General features: G+C 37.7%; 1 protein-coding gene across 1 annotated transcript in view; it reads left to right on the top strand.

Moving 5' to 3' along the window:
• PPFIA1 (PPFI scaffold protein A1) overlaps positions 1-18,081 on the top strand; it is a 58,817-nt gene that overhangs the window by 12,604 nt on the left and 28,132 nt on the right. Inside the window, exons 2-11 of the mRNA XM_075713291.1 lie at positions 9,240-9,341; positions 10,010-10,174; positions 11,060-11,134; positions 11,566-11,667; positions 11,916-12,137; positions 12,929-13,075; positions 14,042-14,176; positions 14,752-14,826; positions 15,238-15,321; positions 15,911-16,042. Of these exons, the coding sequence (XP_075569406.1) occupies positions 9,240-9,341; positions 10,010-10,174; positions 11,060-11,134; positions 11,566-11,667; positions 11,916-12,137; positions 12,929-13,075; positions 14,042-14,176; positions 14,752-14,826; positions 15,238-15,321; positions 15,911-16,042 (1,239 nt within the window). The remainder of the gene's footprint in view (positions 1-9,239; positions 9,342-10,009; positions 10,175-11,059; positions 11,135-11,565; positions 11,668-11,915; positions 12,138-12,928; positions 13,076-14,041; positions 14,177-14,751; positions 14,827-15,237; positions 15,322-15,910; positions 16,043-18,081) is intronic.

Genomic DNA, 18,081 nt, shown 5'->3' with positions numbered 1-18,081 from the left:
AACCTGTTCCAGTGCTTCACCACCCTCATTGTAAAAAAGTTCTTCCTTATATCTAGGCTAAATCTACCCTCTTTCAGTTTAAAACCGTTACACCTTGTCCTATTGTAACAGGCCCTACTAAAAAGTTTGTCCCCATCTTTCTTATAAGCCCCCTTTATGTACTGAAAGGCCGCAATAAGGTCTCCCTGCAGCCTTCTCTTCTCCAGGCTGAACAACCCCAACTCTCTCAGCCTGTCCTCGTAGGAGAGGTGCTCCAGCCCTCGGATCGTTTTTGTGGCCTCCTCTGGACCTGCCTCAACAGGTCCATGTCTTTCCGGTGCTGAGGACTCCAGAGTCAGAACTGCAGGTGGGGTCTCACCAGAGCAGAGTAGAGGGGCAGAATCGCCTCAACCTGCTGGCCATGCTTCTTTTGATGCAGCCCAGGATATGGTTGGTCTTCTGGGCTATGAGCGCACATTGTTGGCTTATGCCCAGCTTTTCATCCACCAGTAGCCCCAAGTCCTTCTCCACAGGGCTGCTCTGAATCCCTTCATCCCTCAGCCTGTATTGGTGCCACAGGTTGTCCCGACCCAGATGCGGGACCTTGCACTTGGCCTTGTTGAACATCACGAGGTTCACATGCACCCACTTCTTGAGCTTGTCCAGGTCCCTTTGGATGGCGTCCCATCCCTCAGGTGTGTCAACCACACCACTCAGCTTGGTGTCATCTGCAGACTTGCTGAGGGTGCACTCAATCCCACTGTCTATGTCACTGATGAAGATATTAAACAGTACTGGTCCCAGTACGGACCTCTGAGGGACACCACTTATCACCAGTCTCCTTCTGGACTTTGAGCTGTTGACCACTACTCTCTGGATGCAACCATCCAACCAATTCCTCATCACCAAACAGTCCACCCATGAAATCCATCTCTCTCCAATTAAGAGAGAAGGATGCTGTGGGGGACCGTGTCAAAGGCCTTACAGAAGTCCAGATAGACAACATCCGTAGCTCTTCCCTTGTCCACTGATGTAGTCACTCTGTCATAGAAGGCCATTAGGTTGGTCAGGCAGGACTTGCCCTTGGTGAATCTGTGCTGGCTGTCTCGAATCACCTCCCTGTCCTCCATGTGCCTTAGCATAGCTTCTAGGAGGATCTGTTCCATGATCTTCCCAGGCACAGAGGCAAGGCTGACAGGTCAGTAGTTCCCAGGGTCCTCCTTTCTACCTTTTTTAAAACTGGGTGCAATGTTTCCCTTTTTTCCAGTCACCAGGGACTTCACCTGACTGTCATAACTTTTCAAATATCATGGAGAGTGGCTTGGCAACTACATCAGCCAATTCCCTCAGGAGTCTGGGATGCATCTCGTTAGGTCCCATAGACTTATCTACATTCAGCTTCCTCAGGTGGTCATGAACCTGATCTTCTCTTACAGTGGGAGGGACTGTGCTCCCCTAGTCCCCATCTTGCAGTCCATCCACTCGAGAGGTGTGGGAAGAAAGGCTGCCAGCGAAGACTGAGTCAAAGAAGTTGAGTATCTCAGCCTTCTCCTTGTCCGTTGTTACCAGTTTGCCAGTCTTGCTCATCGGGGTGGGGTACACTTTCTTTGACCTTCCTTTTCTGTCTGACATACCTGTAGAAGCCCTTCTTATTATTCATTGCATCCCTTGCCAAGCTCAGCTCCAGCCGTGCCTTGGCCTTCCTCACCCCATCCCTACACAACTGGGTAGTGTCCCTGTACTTTTCCCAGGATACCTGTCCCTGCTTCCACTGCCTGTGCATTTCCTTCTTGCCCTTTAGTTTGACCAGCAGGACTCATCCATGCTGGTCTCTTGCCTTCCTTTCCTTTTTTCTTACATCTGGGTTCGCCCTCCCTCCCCTTCCCAGTAGAGTATTTGGAGAGAGCCTTTGGGGAAAAAAAGTACTTTGGTATAGTTGTTCGCTGGTTTGATATATAATCATTGATATATAATCTTTGATATGCATCTGTAGCTTTAAAAGTAGTTTAAAAGGCTATGGTGAAAATGGGTAGTGTCCACTCAGGGTTGACTGAAAATACACCCTGTGTGATCTATCATACTTTGAACAAGCCTCAGATGCTGGCAATGATTTGTTAAGGTTGATGAAAAGTTTACCAACCACCTGGAGAAATTATGGATTCTTAATCTTTCAATGATGGCAAGGCTAGTTGCCCTACAGGAAGATGCTTAGCAAACTGCAAGTCGTTAGTCTGAAAGAGGAGTAACTGGATGAAATTTTCTGACTTATTTAGACAACTTCATGTTCTCTTTTCTTAATTTCACAGACCTACAGTCTTTGCAGGATGCAGCTGGGGCTTAGTTTTGACTTCCAGCATGTTACCAGCTAACAGTCTTGTAGATAGCATTTGTTGCATATATGACTATTGTATTCACTGTGTTGTGTGTAGGTCTAATTAATGGTGGAGCTTGGAAGATGCTCAGCGATCGGCATGTGTACCTTGCAGTGCAAAGTACGGTATATAATCAGTGATTGTTGGCTCTCCAGTGATGCACAAAGACACATTTTTGCGTGAGGCTTTGCCCCTAGTTTTGTGTACATAACAGCACTGTTTTGCTGGGTTTAGAGAAAATTAAATGCAAGGGTATAGGCGTACTGATTTTGCTCGTCTGGGTGGTTTATACGGGCTGTAGTTAATGATTTGAGTGTAGGTGGCTCCTGTTTGCCTGTCTTCGACCTATGCTTTGCTCTGTATACTAGGGTTTACAGGCTCACTTTCCAAACTGTTCTGTAGTATGTATAAAGTTTGAGCATTGATTAATGTGGTGAGAGGATGACCTGTGGTCCGTGAAGGAGTGAGGGGCTGAATCCAGCCATGTTTGGGTTCTGGTACTTTTCCCCCCCACATCCCAAATAGGAAACACCTGTCAGAAATGTGTTTGATCAGGGAAGGGGAGATACGGGAGGGAGAACATGGAACTGATGTGTTTCTACCACCCTTTTCCTGTTACTTCTGCATTCCTCTTGCAAAGCTGCCAAATACCACCCTTCTTCATTTATGTTTTCTTGCACGTCAACATGCAGTGCTTCCTGAAAAGCTCCTAGCAATGAAGTCCAGATTTAGTGCTTTGTAGTTCAGGCTCAATGAACACTGCACATAAATTTAAACAACTCAGGATGGTAACTGGAAACCTATTTATTACCATGGAGACTTGGTCTTACTATAAGCTTTTCCATTTTGCTCTTGGGCATATGTTTGGTACCTACTGGCTGTGAGTTAAGAGTTCTTTTGCTCATTGCTTGTCAAACGCTAGGCAGTTGATTCTACTTTCAGCTCCGAAGTGGACTGGAAACAGTGAGTTTCATTCCAGAGCAATAACATTATGCAACTGTAAACAGTTTAAAACTTAATTGCATGTTTAGGGTTGAGCAGTGTTAATGACAAAGCCTAGATAGGTCAATCCAAGAAGTAAGGTTGAAGAATACCATACTAAAAGAGAGGGCTAGAATGATAAAAAGTTACTCACTTTTAGTATTGGTCACTGACTGTCAGCTGGCAGCAACAGCGACTTGAGTGTTTTCATGCAGTGTTACAGTTTTTGCTAGAGAAAAAAAAGGTATGGTTTTTTGAGTCAAGGAAAATACAAACTTCTGAGAGTTGACCAAAGGTGGTATTAAATGTTTCAAAATAATCTCAATGCAACTAGTTGGAACGTGGGAATTCTTTTAATAGTAAAGAAATCTGCACCTGTGTTTTGGTAGTGGTCTTTTGAGTTATAAATCATCTTACGCATAAGGAGAAAGAGGAAAGGAGGTTGATACATTAATTATATTATAAGCTACAGCATATTCTCACTCTGGTGGGTAGTTAGCGCTAGCTGGAAAAACAGCTACTGCGAGCATGAAAAACCTTTCAGTGCTCTGAAACACAAGAGTTTGACATAACCGTATTTTAATATTACTTGAAGTATTTTCTTGCATTCCCTTTTAAGTTGTTGGGGTTTTTGAGAACAAAAGATAGTTACTTCATAGAACTGTTTCACTTCATGCATGAAGTAAGTTTTATGTTTCCAGGTTGGAAAATCCAGGCTGCTTGATACTTAACTGGAAATTAATTTCACTAGGTGAAAACCAGAATATTGCTCTTTACACACTCTAGATTGCTTTCAACCTTTCCATATCTCTGGCATGTGCTAATGGGAAAGAGAAAAATCAGTCTGATTTATTATGCTGAACAGGCAAAGCACAATTTGTGTTCATTGGTGTTTCTTCTGGATTTGTTGCTGTTAAAGTATGTGTACGTGTGTTTTCTTGGAAGGCTGGGTTCAGTGATTAAAACATGTCAATTCTTTTCAGTTTTAACTCTAAATAGCCTTGATTTATTTCCTAAATCTGACTGTTAGCTTAAAAAAAAAAAAAGTTAAACTGGTGTGACTTAATAGGTACAAAAATTCTCTTGCTAGGAACTTCCAAATATATTTGGGATATTGGTCACTGTGTGCCACCTAAACCCCTTAGGTTTAAAATAAAGTGACTATGAAATACCCTGTTAAGCTTAGATATTTAGGTTTTCTTTGATTGTTTTGTTTAGGACTGTACACTTGTCATTTTCATGCACGCATCATTTGGAGCAATTATGTATGTAATGTAAATACTGTGATAGAAACTCACCTCCGATTCCCTTGGTTTCTCATCCCTGATGGCCTGCACTTTCCCCGGTTGTTCTTCTTATGCTCCTTCAGCTTCTCAGGTTTTTGAGTGGCTTGTTTGATATGCAGGCTACAGAACAGAATGTTATCAGTAAACCAAAATATTACTTGGAGATTAAACAGCTAAATTCCACTCACACATTTCTGGTAAAGATGTTCCTGAAGATGCAACAGTTGCATCTTCATCCTTGTATTGCCAGAAGATACTACTTTAATAGTATTTAATAATATGTTCTTTGGATTGAAAGTATGTTTCTTTTTTTTAATATCTCTTCAGCCTTTAAATAAGCTTTCTGGTCATGTTGTTGCCTGTAATCCATGATTCCTTATGCGCTCAAGAGTGGTGTTGCGTTTTATTGTGGAATAAATTTTTTTTGCTTCAGCAAATTCCAGGCAAACTTAGAGTTCTTTGTCTGTAGAGCATCCCTAATACACAGCTTATGTTAATAGACTTTCTGAGATTACCTCTGTTTCTTTCAAGTTTTTCCCTAAGTTAAATACTGTCTTTCATGTGAGGTAGCATTTATCGGTTTGTGATGGACTGTGGAACCTAGAAATTATGGTTGTAATAAACATGAAGACAACCTGTTCCCTGAAAGCTGTAATGTTCCTGGGCTGAGATCTCGCAAGTAACCAAGTGACTGTCAGCTCAGACATCAGAAATGTACAGCTTCACAGCTAGACACCAGCTGATCCAGCTTTTGGAAGGATGTTTATGTTGTGGCCCCTAAAATACTAAAGGTTGAAGGTCAGTTCTGAAGGTTGATGTAGAAGAAACGCTGTTGCTTTAAAAAATCATGGGGTTTGTGGATAAAAAAAAACCCTAGAAAATGTATTACTGAACAACAACAAACTTCTCTTAATTTAGCTTTTTGTTGAGAGTATTTATTTCTGGCAGCAAGTGTCATATTTGGAATGATTCAGATGGCTCAAAAAGTTACTTTCTTCAGTAAACATTTCAATTTATTATAGAATATGAGTGTTTGTCATTATGTTCTAATCAACAGGGGATATTTACCTGGCATATTCAGCACACTCTGGCTGATTCTTGTAAGTGCTCTAAAGTGCTTATTCTGAGTCACCTTCTTGTCAGTCCTAAGAGTTGGATATTTATTATTTTGATGGCAACCAGAACCAGAGCAGAACTTCATTCTGATGTTCTTACTTTTCTGTAATCAAGGAGAAGATCAATACAGCTTTGTGGATAAGTAGAAAAGTTTCTCAGGACTTTTTCCTTTAATTCTTTCTGTACATTCATTTCTGTACATTTCATTTCAGGAAGAAATTATGAGACAACTCAAACTTTTTTGAGATGATAAAGTTTCAAGTAGTTTCTCCTTTTGAACTGCTTGAGGAAATCAAAATTGTCTACTGTTGAAGGTTAAGTACTAAAACTAGAAAGGACGTGTCTTTTGGCAGTGTCAACTGAAACCAAGGACATTGAAGTGTTCTTTATTAGGCAGCTTATGGGACTCAAAGGAACTATATTTTGTCAAAATGAACAGCAATGGAGGTATTAGGCAATGCCAGAAATACGTGTCAGTCTGCTTATGTAGCAGCAATATAAATTCCTGTGTGCATTGTTCTTCTTTTGGGTCGTCTCACAGTGTGATGGTTCGTGTCGTAATTATGATGTATTTGTGCTACACTTTATATTTGCACAAAAGTATGCAATGGGATAGAACTGTAGATACTATAATCACTTGAAGAGTGAATAGACTTCCTTTCAAATACACAGCTGTGTTTCAAAAGGTGAAGCTCAAACATATCTTAGATAAGAAAATGTATATTAATGCTCTACAGTGATTTTAAGTTGAAAACGGATGACAAAATGGTGTCTGGTGGTCTTTACTACTTTCTTTATCCTGTTCTCAAGACTTGAGGTAGAGACTGGAAAAATATAGAATGTTCCATGTCGCTCTCGTGTCCTTTGGAGAACTGTGTTGTGTCGATGCTTGTATATTTTGATGTTGGCATTTTAAGAGTTGTTTTAATTATTTTGAAAAGATAAGAAAATAAGTTCATATAAAGCTCTTTTGCGAATACTTTTGAGTCTGTTAGTACTTCTAGTAGTTTCAGTAGTGCTTAATTATTAAATACATAAAGATAAGTAGGGAAGGACTGTGAAGAACTGCAACTTTGGAACCGCGTTCTTGTTTACCTAAGCTTGGAGCAAGAGAGATGTGTGCCGTCAGTTCCCTGCGAGTCTTGGAAGCTCCCTTGGAAGCTCCCACGGGTGGGATACTGAAAGTACAGGAAAAGTTTGGACACAAAGGAGTGTTCTGCAGGGAATGCTCATAGTAGAGTCAATTTTTCCGTTAGCTTCTGTGAAGCTTGAAGTAGGTTTTTTCCTGTCTTGGTTTACCTGTGCAAGGAATGTTTTGTAGTTTGTGTGTTTAAAAGTTCCAGTAGCTATATTTACAGACCAGGTTGCTTTAGTAAGTGTATTTCCAGGGATTCTTACTTGAAAATAATAGGCCAGGTTTTTGAAGGATGCAAATGAAATACTGCAGTGAAATATTTATGTGAGCGTAATTATTAAGTATGTCAAAGAAATAATTTTTTTTTTTTTTCCCAGCAATTGAAAAAGTCATTTGCTGATTACCTAGGGGGACTATACTGAGTCTTGTTTCCAATGAACAGATTTTTATTTAGGAAGAGGGATTATGGAGATGGATTCTGCATCTGTGATGGTGGTATTACTATCTTTTTCATAGCAACCTTTAAAAGCCTTTTAGTAGTTTTTTATTAGTAGTAATTCCAAAGGAGTTCACTGTAGGTACATGTTGCGCAACAGTGTTTTTTGTCTTTTCGGTCACATGTATGTTTTAGAATTAAGTTTACTAAATTAATCTTGGAATTTGCAGATAGTGTCTTTTGACTACGTCTGCTTATTTTAGCTGCATTTTAGAATTTGCAGATATACTAGTATAATTAGCAGAGGTGTCCTTTTTTTTTTAAGCATTCTGTCACTTTGAATTTTACTGCAAAACAGCTCCATCTTAAGCTTTTACTTGATATGCAGCTACTGTTTATTAATCAATGGATCTTGCAGAGTTTGGAAAATTTAGAGAAGTAGCATTTGTGCACGCAGTGTGTCTCCACGGTATGTTGTTCTTAGCTGGCCATTTGTCTTGTCCATCTTGTCTTGATCACCGCCAGTTCAGCTGTACTAATCTACTCTTTATTAGACACAACTCTTGTTTATTAGAGTGCTTTCCTTATTTGAGACAATAGAGAAGACTATTTACTAGTGTTTCAATGTTTTCTTGTACAAGTGCTTCTGAAGTGTTCACTGCCCATTGGAGTGACCGATGTGTATTTATTTTCACATCCTAAGTTGCATTGATAACACGAGGGTTTTTTCCTATTTCCTACAAAGCCCTCTTCTAAAGCAGGGACTTTTTCACATTCATGCTTACTCTTAATAATAATTTTCTAATGTGGTTTAGATTACAATTTAAATGTTGCCAGAGTAAGTAGGTAGATAAAGTTAGGCTCAGTATTTGCTTATAAATGTGGTGTATAGTTGTATCTCTTACTCTAGCCAGAGCATGCTTACTGAGTTGATAGAAAGTTTAAATGCCTTTTATGTTGAGTATTTTTAATGAGGCTGTTGATAGAGTGGAAGTAGTTTAGAATGTAGTGGCTCTTTCAGATACTAGGTACAATTGTGTCGTCCTGACAGAAAAAAATTTAGAAATATATTCTATAAATTTGACTAATCTTGACGTTCAGAAATGTTCAAAAAAACATGCAGGAGCTGCTGTGAGTTAGCTTAATTCCTGTTCCCTGAGGACTTTTCACTCTAGCTGTTTCACTTTGGTTCAGTTTTGTTTGGTTGAAAGCTTTATTGAATTTGAAGGGAAAGCCTTTTGAGGGCTTTGAGCCCAAGGGCTCAGCTTATAGAAAATTCTGATTCTAATCCTCCAAGATTTCTAGCAGCACTGTAGGGAAAGGGCCATTTCAGTTCCATTCTGTGAGATTTGAAAGTAGGTGAAAATGAAATCCCTGTATGTAGCTTAAGTAGATAAAGACCTGTGAAGGTCTGAGTCCCCCAGTGGTGAAGCTTCAGGGATGCTCTGTTACTATGGAGAAGTAACCTGCGTGTTCTGGTAGATGCTGGGGTTATGCGTTGTCTCTCACAGTTAAATACTGACTTGAAATTGGACACGTTTTGCTGGGTTCTGTTTTTGCTTAGTGCTCTGTTTTTCCATGTCTCCCTTAGCAGTCATTTAAAACAAACAAACAGCAACTTTTTGAAACAATAACAAAGTGCATTACAAATAGGTTTTTCCCTTTGCTTACCAGGGATACCCCAATTCAGATAATTGCCTTGGGAGAGAAATGAGTTCTTTAAAACTACTGGTCAAACATGTTTTATCTTTACATTTGGCAGTGTAACGGTTTTAAGTGTTTGAACTTAAGCCTGCTTAGCATGACTAATACAACTGTATTAGCTTTAGACATCTGAAATTAATACTTCAAGGAATCATGTCAAGCGTTCATATGAATCTACTCTCACTATGTCCCGATATTTGATGTGCTTATTTCTGTCTGGTTTATTTCAGGAATTTGCAGCGCTTACGAAAGAGCTAAATGTATGCAGGGAACAGCTGCTTGAAAGGGAAGAAGAAATTGCCGAACTGAAAGCAGAAAGAAATAATACGAGGGTTAGTTCCTTGTCTTCTCCAAGATTACCATTGCTAAAGCATCCAACTACATGGAGAAAAATATTGAACGTTGAATTTGAAAAGCTAAAAGTATTTTTTTTCCCTGATATTTGCACATGAATCCCCCTGGAAGTGCGAATGGGTGTTGATTAAGGAAGTTTGGAAGCTTATGCACAGCTCCAAATACTGCTGTGCAGAATCAGGAAAAGCTTGTAAGACTGCAGTGCTATCTGTCATTCAGCTTTCTTGTTGTTAAAGTTTCGTAATAATACAACACCTGAGATCAGAGGAACAGAGCGGGCAAGCTGTAGTGATCTGTTCCAGCAGTTTACACTGCTGCCAGAAGAACAGTTCCTGTCCAATTTAGAGCATTTCCTATGTGTATCCTCCTGACAAGCATGCAGTTCCTCAGATTGGTGGTGGAACTGAAAAGACCTGGTTAAGTAGAAACCTTATTTAAAAACTAGACTGAGAGAAGTAGGAAATGCATTAGCTCTGATACAACTTCTAACATGGGTGAAATGTTAAAAACAGGTCCTTATGCTTGATGCAATAGTCTTTGGCTCTCAGATTTGCAGTTTAGAACTCAAAACTTGATGTTTTAGGAGACAAAGTTTTCTGCAGCTGTACAGAACAGCAGTAAACATTGTTCCTTCCTTTTGTTTTAGCTATTACTGGAACATTTGGAGTGTCTTGTCTCCAGGCATGAACGATCTCTCAGAATGACTGTTGTAAAGAGACAAGCTCAGTCGCCAGCAGGAGTTTCTAGTGAAGTAGAAGTTCTCAAAGCACTAAAATCTTTATTCGAACACCATAAAGCCCTTGACGAAAAGGTAATGAAATACGGTAGCTAACATCATCTCATCCTGTCCCCTCTTTCTTTTGGGTGGACCATGCAGTTGTTTGTACTGAAGTTGTGGAAGTCAGGTTCTTGGAACTTTTCTCGCTGTTAAGATATTGGCTTTGCTATAACTGCATCAGTAACTGCCCTCCTAAATTAATATGTTGCACTAAAGCAAGGTGCTGTAGTTTATTCTAGTACTTCATTAACTGTGCTAATGTAAACTAAGAGTGGTTTGGGCAATGTATTTGTTGTAGGAATGCATACATTTACCTGCCTGTATAATACCAGGATTATACCTCCCAATTATGTCATACAAGTAAAGGACTAGAGAGAACAGGAGGAGAGAAATCTGCTTACACTGTAATATCAAATAAAGCTGAATTCAAGGAACTCCACCCTTTAGTTGTGCCTGATGTTGGCAGCAGGATATGCAAATGGTAAAGTTTACTGTGGATTTTGCTGCCGGGTCATAGTTTGCCTAACTTCTGTGACCCTTGTATATAAAATCTGACAAATTCTTTTAAGTAGAATTCTGTCTCTTTTTCCATGTTGTAAATAAGCAAAAGCATACATGCTCTGTGCCTTACAAAAGGATAAGCAGATTCTGGATATATTTAATTCTTGCCTAAATATACAGGTCATGTTGAGTTATGATTTGTTTATGATAAAAAAGGAAAAGCTAGGTTTTAAGATATGCCTAGTTTCTCTAGAATGTTTTTTGTAGCATATGTTGTCATTAGTACTGGCTCAAGATTAAGCAGGTCTCTAAGTGTAATGGAAATAGTGTCATTTATTATCGTGAAGTGCATGGCAGCATGGCGTTAAGTGAAATAGATTTATTTTTAATTTGAATGATTTCAAATTACTTTTTCAGGTAAGGGAGAGGTTACGAGTAGCACTTGAAAGATGTAGCTTATTGGAAGAAGAACTAGGTACTACGCATAAAGAGGTAGGTTTTTTTTTAAAAGAGGTCTTCATGTGTTCATTGTGGGTGTTTAGTCAATATTTGTACACAGTGATTTATTCAGTTGTTAAGGTTCACTTTCACTTCTTGGTTTTGATTTTTTTTTTTAAACCAAATGGGATAACTATAATTTTTAACTTAGTCAATTTGAAAGAGTAGGAAAGGAAAATCAAAAAAACCCTAACATCCCACCCCCCACCCCCCCAAAAAAAAAAGAAAGAGTTCCTGTGGCTTTAAAATAAGAATTTTTGGGTTGCAAGTTTTTGAGTGCCTGTGCCATACTTTATTAATATGTACCTTGCAGTAGAATCAGTAATTATTGTTTTGCTCCTTTGCTTTTGCAGCTGTTCCTTATATTATTAGTGAGAAAGAAATTGACTTGAAACATATGTATATAAACTTAACTTTTCTTTTAGTTAATGATTCTGAAAGAGCAAAATAATCAGAAGAAAACACTTCCAGATGGGATGCTGGATATAAATCACGAACAGGAAAATACACCAACTACAAATGGGAAGGTACAGCTACTTACTTTTTTAGCTGATGTCTGATTTTTAATCATTAACTGTACTATTTTAATTTGAAACTGTAATAAAAGATTTTTGAGTGATCGTTTAATTAAAAAGTCTGTTACCACAATTTCAATTTTTGCAGTGTATCCAATAATAAAATGATCTTGGAGGGGTATTTACAGGTAAGTAACAGTTTGTTTTTCAAATGCCTGTGTAACATGCAAATACTTTTTTTTTCCTCCCCTGTTTAATAGCGATCCTCTGATGGTTCTTTATGCCACGATGAAAACCTTGCTAAAGTGATTGAACTCCAAGACATCATAGATAAGCAAAACAAAGAGCAGACACAAATGAAAGAACGTCTTACTACTTTGTCTAGCAGAGTAACAGAGCTGGAAGAAGATCTTGACACAGCTAGAAAAGACTTAATCAAATCTGAAGAAATGAATACGAAGTTACAGAGAGATGTACGAGAGGTGAGGAATAAACTGTCAAAATTTGGGCAGTCACAAATGCAACTGCTTTATAAAATTTCAGTGTCATTAGTGCTTAGTTACACCTTTATGCTTTTGTATGTCTTTGATAGGTGAGAAGAAAATTGTTCAGAGCATGATAGTGCTATTTTTTGTTTAAAAGACCAGTCGTTTAAGAAAACTTGTCTTCAGAATAAATCTATGGCTAACTCAGTACTTCACAAGTATATTAAATTAGAGATTGAGCATTGCAAACTTTAACATGTTCTTGAAAAGATGCTTGATCTTGTCATAAATGCTAAGCTTATTCATGAAGCTTAAATGTTTTATTTTTAAAGATGTGCGTGGTTCAGGAATCACTTTAATTTCAGTGGTGTGATTGATAGTTCCAGTTACTGATCAGTCACTAATCTCCAAGGTCCTATGTATTGCAGTGTACTGTATCCTTATTAAATAGAAAGGGACCTTAGTTAAGTCCAAGAACACTCTCTGACTGTCCCCAGGAAGTAGAGATTTGCTGTGTTTGTGCCATTGAAAAGGTAAGTAGCAGGTCTGTGGTGTAATATAAAGACCAGTCTTTTTAGGCACTCAGCGTTTAAAAAAAAAAAAGTCATTGAACTTGTAAGTCTGAGATTATTCTTTCTACTTCATCTTTTTTCCTGAAAGAAAGACTATATCTGTTTTATATTATTTTATTATTATTTTTATTATTATTTTTGGTTTGTGGGTTTTCCCCCAATTTGATCGCTAAATAATTATCACTTATATTCTAAATTTTGTCTTGTCTTGCATAGACTATGGCCCAAAAGGAAGACATGGAAGAGAGAATTACAACTCTTGAGAAACGCTACCTCGCTGCACAACGTGAAGCTACATCTGTTCATGACCTCAATGATAAACTTGAAAATGAAATTGCCACTAAAGACTCCATGCATCGACAGGTTGTAATTTGAAATAAGATGAAGTACATTTTGCTCAGCGTAAAGCTAATGGAAATAATTAATGTTCATACTGTACTAAAGCACTTTGCTTTTAGGAAGATAAATATAATCTGTAATGTCCTATTGTTAACGATTGTTTTTTCAGTAACTGGAGAAGAGCATTGTAGAGAATTTTACCCTGGAAATGAAGTTGGGACAGTTTACTAGAGAGAGGAAATGGTTTTAAGTATTTTAGTGCACCTGATCATGGTGCAGCAGGGCTGCTGTCCCTGTTAATTGTGGATTTTTAAGTTCTTATATGTGTATCCAAGTATCTTTAGTTTCATGTGTGAGAATTACTCATTCTAAACTAAAACAGTTTTAAAATTTGTGTAGTGATTTTTATAGTCTATAATAGAAGTAAACGTTGCCTAACTGCAGGAGGAAATTTGACATATGCTTGACATGAAGTAGTCCAACTTGAAACCAGAAATGGTTGTTTAGCCAATCACTTTCTAACTAGAGGAAGCCAGGCAACTCTTATTCAACAAGAGAAGTCCCTTTTAGTATAATTTTTAAAAGAAGCTGTACCTACTTTACATAAAAATAAATTTTGCAATAATGTGCATAGTGTTATTTAAATTATGAAGGAATTTTTTCCTTGATGTAACTCAGTCTTGGCACAGCCTTGGCATTGAAAATTCACAACTTGTTCTATACTGCTTCCCATACCATAACTACATTTATTTGGTGATATAGTTGCTTTCAGAATACACAAAATTGTCCGCAGAAAAAAAATTTAAAGAGAAAAAAGTTCTTACATGTAATGAAGGGGAGGATGCCACATCGTTGGTTATGAAACCAGTTTTGGACAGTTTGTTCTCCATAGGTCTAGTAAAGGCAGTAAGCTGTATCCTTACCTTCCTCTTTGTTGAAAATTAATCGCCATTTTAACACTAAATATTTGCTGATCATAATTCTATGTAGAGTGAAGATAAGAACAGGCAATTGCAAGAACGACTGGAACTAGCTGAGCAAAAGCTGCAGCAGACTTTGAGAAAAGCTGAAACTCTGCCGGAGGTGGAGGCTGAGCTGGCACAGAGAGTTGCAGCACTTTCAAAGGTGAGTCAATTGGACAGTGTCCTCAAGACTCTCTTCTCTGTTGGTGTCCTGCTACAAGAAATCTGTTCTTACAGATTTACTAGTGTTGGGTTTCTTACATTGTGTTTCTGTTCTTCCTCCCAACTAGTTGAGAAAATGTTTCTCCTTGTTTTCTGCGTTTTCTGTTCATCTCTATGAACATACTCTAATGTACTTTTTTTAACTTTTTGCTCTTTGGAACTTAAGCAGGTTTTCTCTTAACTCTGTGACATTATGAAAATGTCTCTCTGAATTATTGTTGCTTTTTATTAAAATTCGTTGAATAATACGCATAAAGTCTTCTAAAATAAGAACTACTTCTGAGGGGGAAATGCAAATTTCTTCTACTGTTAGCCAAGCGAGGAATGTGGGGAGAGAGAGAGAAGTAATGGTACTCATTAAGATTTTTAGAAGGCTGCAAATGGAATAATGAAGTGTGAAGAATACGTAATAACTACAAATGAGCCTTTTCCGTCCGTGTGTGTGTGTGTTTTCTTCTCAAGTCTCAGTTTCATTTCTTTCCCTGTTATCTTTCCTGTCCCTAACTGGCTCTGTAGTCTGACCTTTTGTCTCCTGGGAGCTCTGCTGCTAAAGATGCTAAAGTATTGGAACTTACCACCAAGCTTAGGAAGGTAGAATTTGTGTATTAGTCCTTGTTTCTGCTTGCTGCTTTCTGCTTTGTCATGATTACTAACAAAGGGCCACATCGTCCAGGCTAGCGAGGAAAAGCTGAAAATGCATTTAATTTTTTTTTTTTTTAAATTCTTGGGGATTTGAATGAACTTCTGCTGTTGCAAGCTCATTTGCAAATAGTAGTTGATTCATGGTACTTAGGGGTGAGAGGCTTCATCATTTTGTTACTTACCATATGAACTCTTACTAGGTCCTTTTAGTGACAGAAAGGCATCTGTTCTGCATTGTGTATTACCATAAATGGCAGTTGCGCAAAGCATGTTAAATATATTATTGTGCTTCCATGTTTCTATGCTTCTGAAACCTTTTTTCAAAAAAAAAAAATTCTAATTTTGTTTTCAAATTGACAGGCTGAGGAGAGGCATGGCAATATAGAGGAACGACTGAGACAGATGGAAGCACAGCTAGAAGAAAAGAATCAAGAACTGCAAAGGGTACCATACATATTTTTGGCAAAGATACAAAGCTGAACGAAAGAATCTAATCCCCTTCATGTCTGTCTACCATTCAGCAAAGCTGTTTTTATTTCTCATCTCTAAAATAAAGCCAGACTTTAGGCTGGCTGATAGTTGGGAGATTTTAGCCACTGTACTATGGCTAACCTTAAATGTCAAGAAAAAGCTGGAAGTCTCCAGTCAGTTTTGAATATATTTGGAAATACCTACTTGCTAGTCATACTTTCTGATGAGGAGACAGATCAAAAACTTGCTGAATTAAATGACTATGGAAGAATTGGTTCCTAGGTTATAAATAATGGAATTGGTTCTGAAATCTCCTTTTTCTTGAAGCATAAGCTCAGATTTTCAAGCTTCTGATCTTCGAACAGTTATTAAAGTCTTAAGTGTCCCTTACACTCCCTTACAGAGTCATGGGGGTACATGCAGTATTGCTTATTCCTTTGGAAAAATATTTCTATTAAAGAAAATGCATTTGGATTAAAGAAAGCTTACTGGTTTTACAACCTGGAAATTGTTATAGACATTGTAAATTTTAAGTTATTTCAGTAGCTTTTATGTATCTTAGGCTAGACAGAGAGAGAAGATGAATGAAGAGCATAATAAACGTTTGTCAGAAACTGTTGATAAGCTTCTGTCTGAATCTAATGAAAGGCTTCAGCTTCATCTCAAGGAAAGGATGGCTGCCTTAGAAGATAAGGTAACAAGTCACATTCCACCATATACATTTGTTAGATGTTCAACATTCTGTAGTGATTTGTGTGTTTTGCAATGTGTCTGTAACTTCAGTAATTAAGTACTAAATCCTTATTAATACATAGTTTCTGTTAAGGCTGTTTTCTAGTGTGGATTTTGAAAATAAGTTCTTAAAATTCTTTTTTTTTTTTTTTTTTTTTGAGATTGTCCCTGGGCATTGTACTACAGTGTTGAGAAGGCATCTTTTTGCTTTTTGAAGAAGCTTTATCCTTTCTTAGTTGACTGGTGTGGACTGCATAAATAGGCTCATCCAGTGTAATACAGGAAGTCTAAAGAATTAGGACTAGGACTTTGACCTTTTCAGTGTAGTTTCTTTTATTTCCCACTGCTTTTTTTCTGTACCAGTTACCCCGAGTCATTGTGGGATTCTTGCAAGTTGAAACAATCTTGCATTTTCTTCCCAGGTAGATCATTTTGAGACAGGTTATATGAATGTAAATGGGCTGTTCCCTGGGTTGTCAATGCATGTCACAGAGCTTTCCCCTGTATTCAATTCATCTTCTAACTTCTGATATGCTTTACTCTGTCTCTTCCCTTCTGCTTTTGGATCTAGGTCCTTACAGATTTTTCTTCCATGGATGTCTTTAAGGATTCCCTTATTCTGCATTGAACAAAGCAGTGTTTTCTGAAGTAGCACTTTGCTTGATGCTGACTTTGAATTGCTTTGTCTTGGATTAAGAAAATACTTAGCTTCTTTTACTGGAGGCTGAAATGACCATCTGGGGAAATGTTTCAAGAAGAACTGAGTGGCTTTTGGTTTAAAGTCATGGCAATAAAATGGTTCAGTTGCAATATACAACGATATATTCAGACTTTAATAAATGTTTACTTTCTCTTGCATTCATGTCAGCTCAGTTCTCATCCCTAAACCTGATGTCAGGTATCTGACATGTCTTTCCAGAATTCCAGGACTGTGCTCCCTTCAGATCATTACAAAGATTTAGTTTGGTCTTTGCCCCGCTTTTGCGTGAGAGGAATCGGGTAGTGCAGAACAAATGTAGGTTCTACTGATTCTTGGCCTTTGAGTTAATGATAAAGGTGCTTATCGTCTGGCATCTAAGGCTGCAAATTTTGTCTTGTGATTTTTAGTTAACATCACTATTTTCAATATCACCAACTGCTCCTAATACTTCAGAAATTCTTGTTATGGCCCTTGTTATGACATCAACAAGGTTGCTCTAACAGTCTTTGCAAATTCAATTTCTGTAAAACAGCTGACTGCATTTTTTTTTTTTTTTTTTAAGAAATGCTTGAATATTGGGGGGATGTCTTAGGGTTAAGCCTAACTCCCCTTTACTCTCCAAACCCTAATTATGTTCATGAATAATGAGGAAAATCTAGTTGTCCTTCACTGTAAGTAACAGCTTCTGGAAAAGTATTCTTGCTGTGGCTTCCAGCTTATTCTTTGATGATAAGTTGGGAAGAAGTGTGCAGGTAAAATTTTAAGACTTTCTTCTGATCACTTGGGCTTTTTTCCCAGAATGATGATTTTTTTTTTTTTTTTTTTTTTTACGTATGGAACTTTATTACATGTTTAAGATGCAAGTAATGGTATTACTTAAGTCAAGGAAATGTGTTTAGCAGAACTTCTTGGCAATGGTGGAAAAGGAAAAGAAAGTGACCCAGTTATAAATTTCCTATTAGAAGGTGGAATCTCTGAATTTTTTTCTTGGTATCACATACTACAGTCAAATACAGTAGTTGAAATTCTTTCATTGTTGTAGCTCTCAAATGTTTTTTTAATTCTCAGGTGATTCTTAGTGTGAATTTGTAGTGTAGTAATTTTGTAGGTCAGGCAAGTGAAAATAAAATGAAGACCTAATGATAACAGCCAGTAATGCCTTAGTAACCACTCAGTGAATTACTTTCAATTATTTTAGCTGCATAATTATTATTCTTTTTTTTTTTTTTGCCAGTTTTGTCAGGTGGAGCTTCAAAAGGCTGGTATTGGTATTACATTTTTATGGAACTTGTACTATTACC

This window comes from Pelecanus crispus, chromosome 6, assembly GCF_030463565.1.
Source record: "Pelecanus crispus isolate bPelCri1 chromosome 6, bPelCri1.pri, whole genome shotgun sequence".
Classification (NCBI taxonomy): Eukaryota; Metazoa; Chordata; class Aves; order Pelecaniformes; family Pelecanidae; genus Pelecanus; species Pelecanus crispus.
The sequence above is the reverse complement of the archived record's forward strand: the minus strand, read 5'-3'. Positions and strand labels throughout refer to the sequence as shown.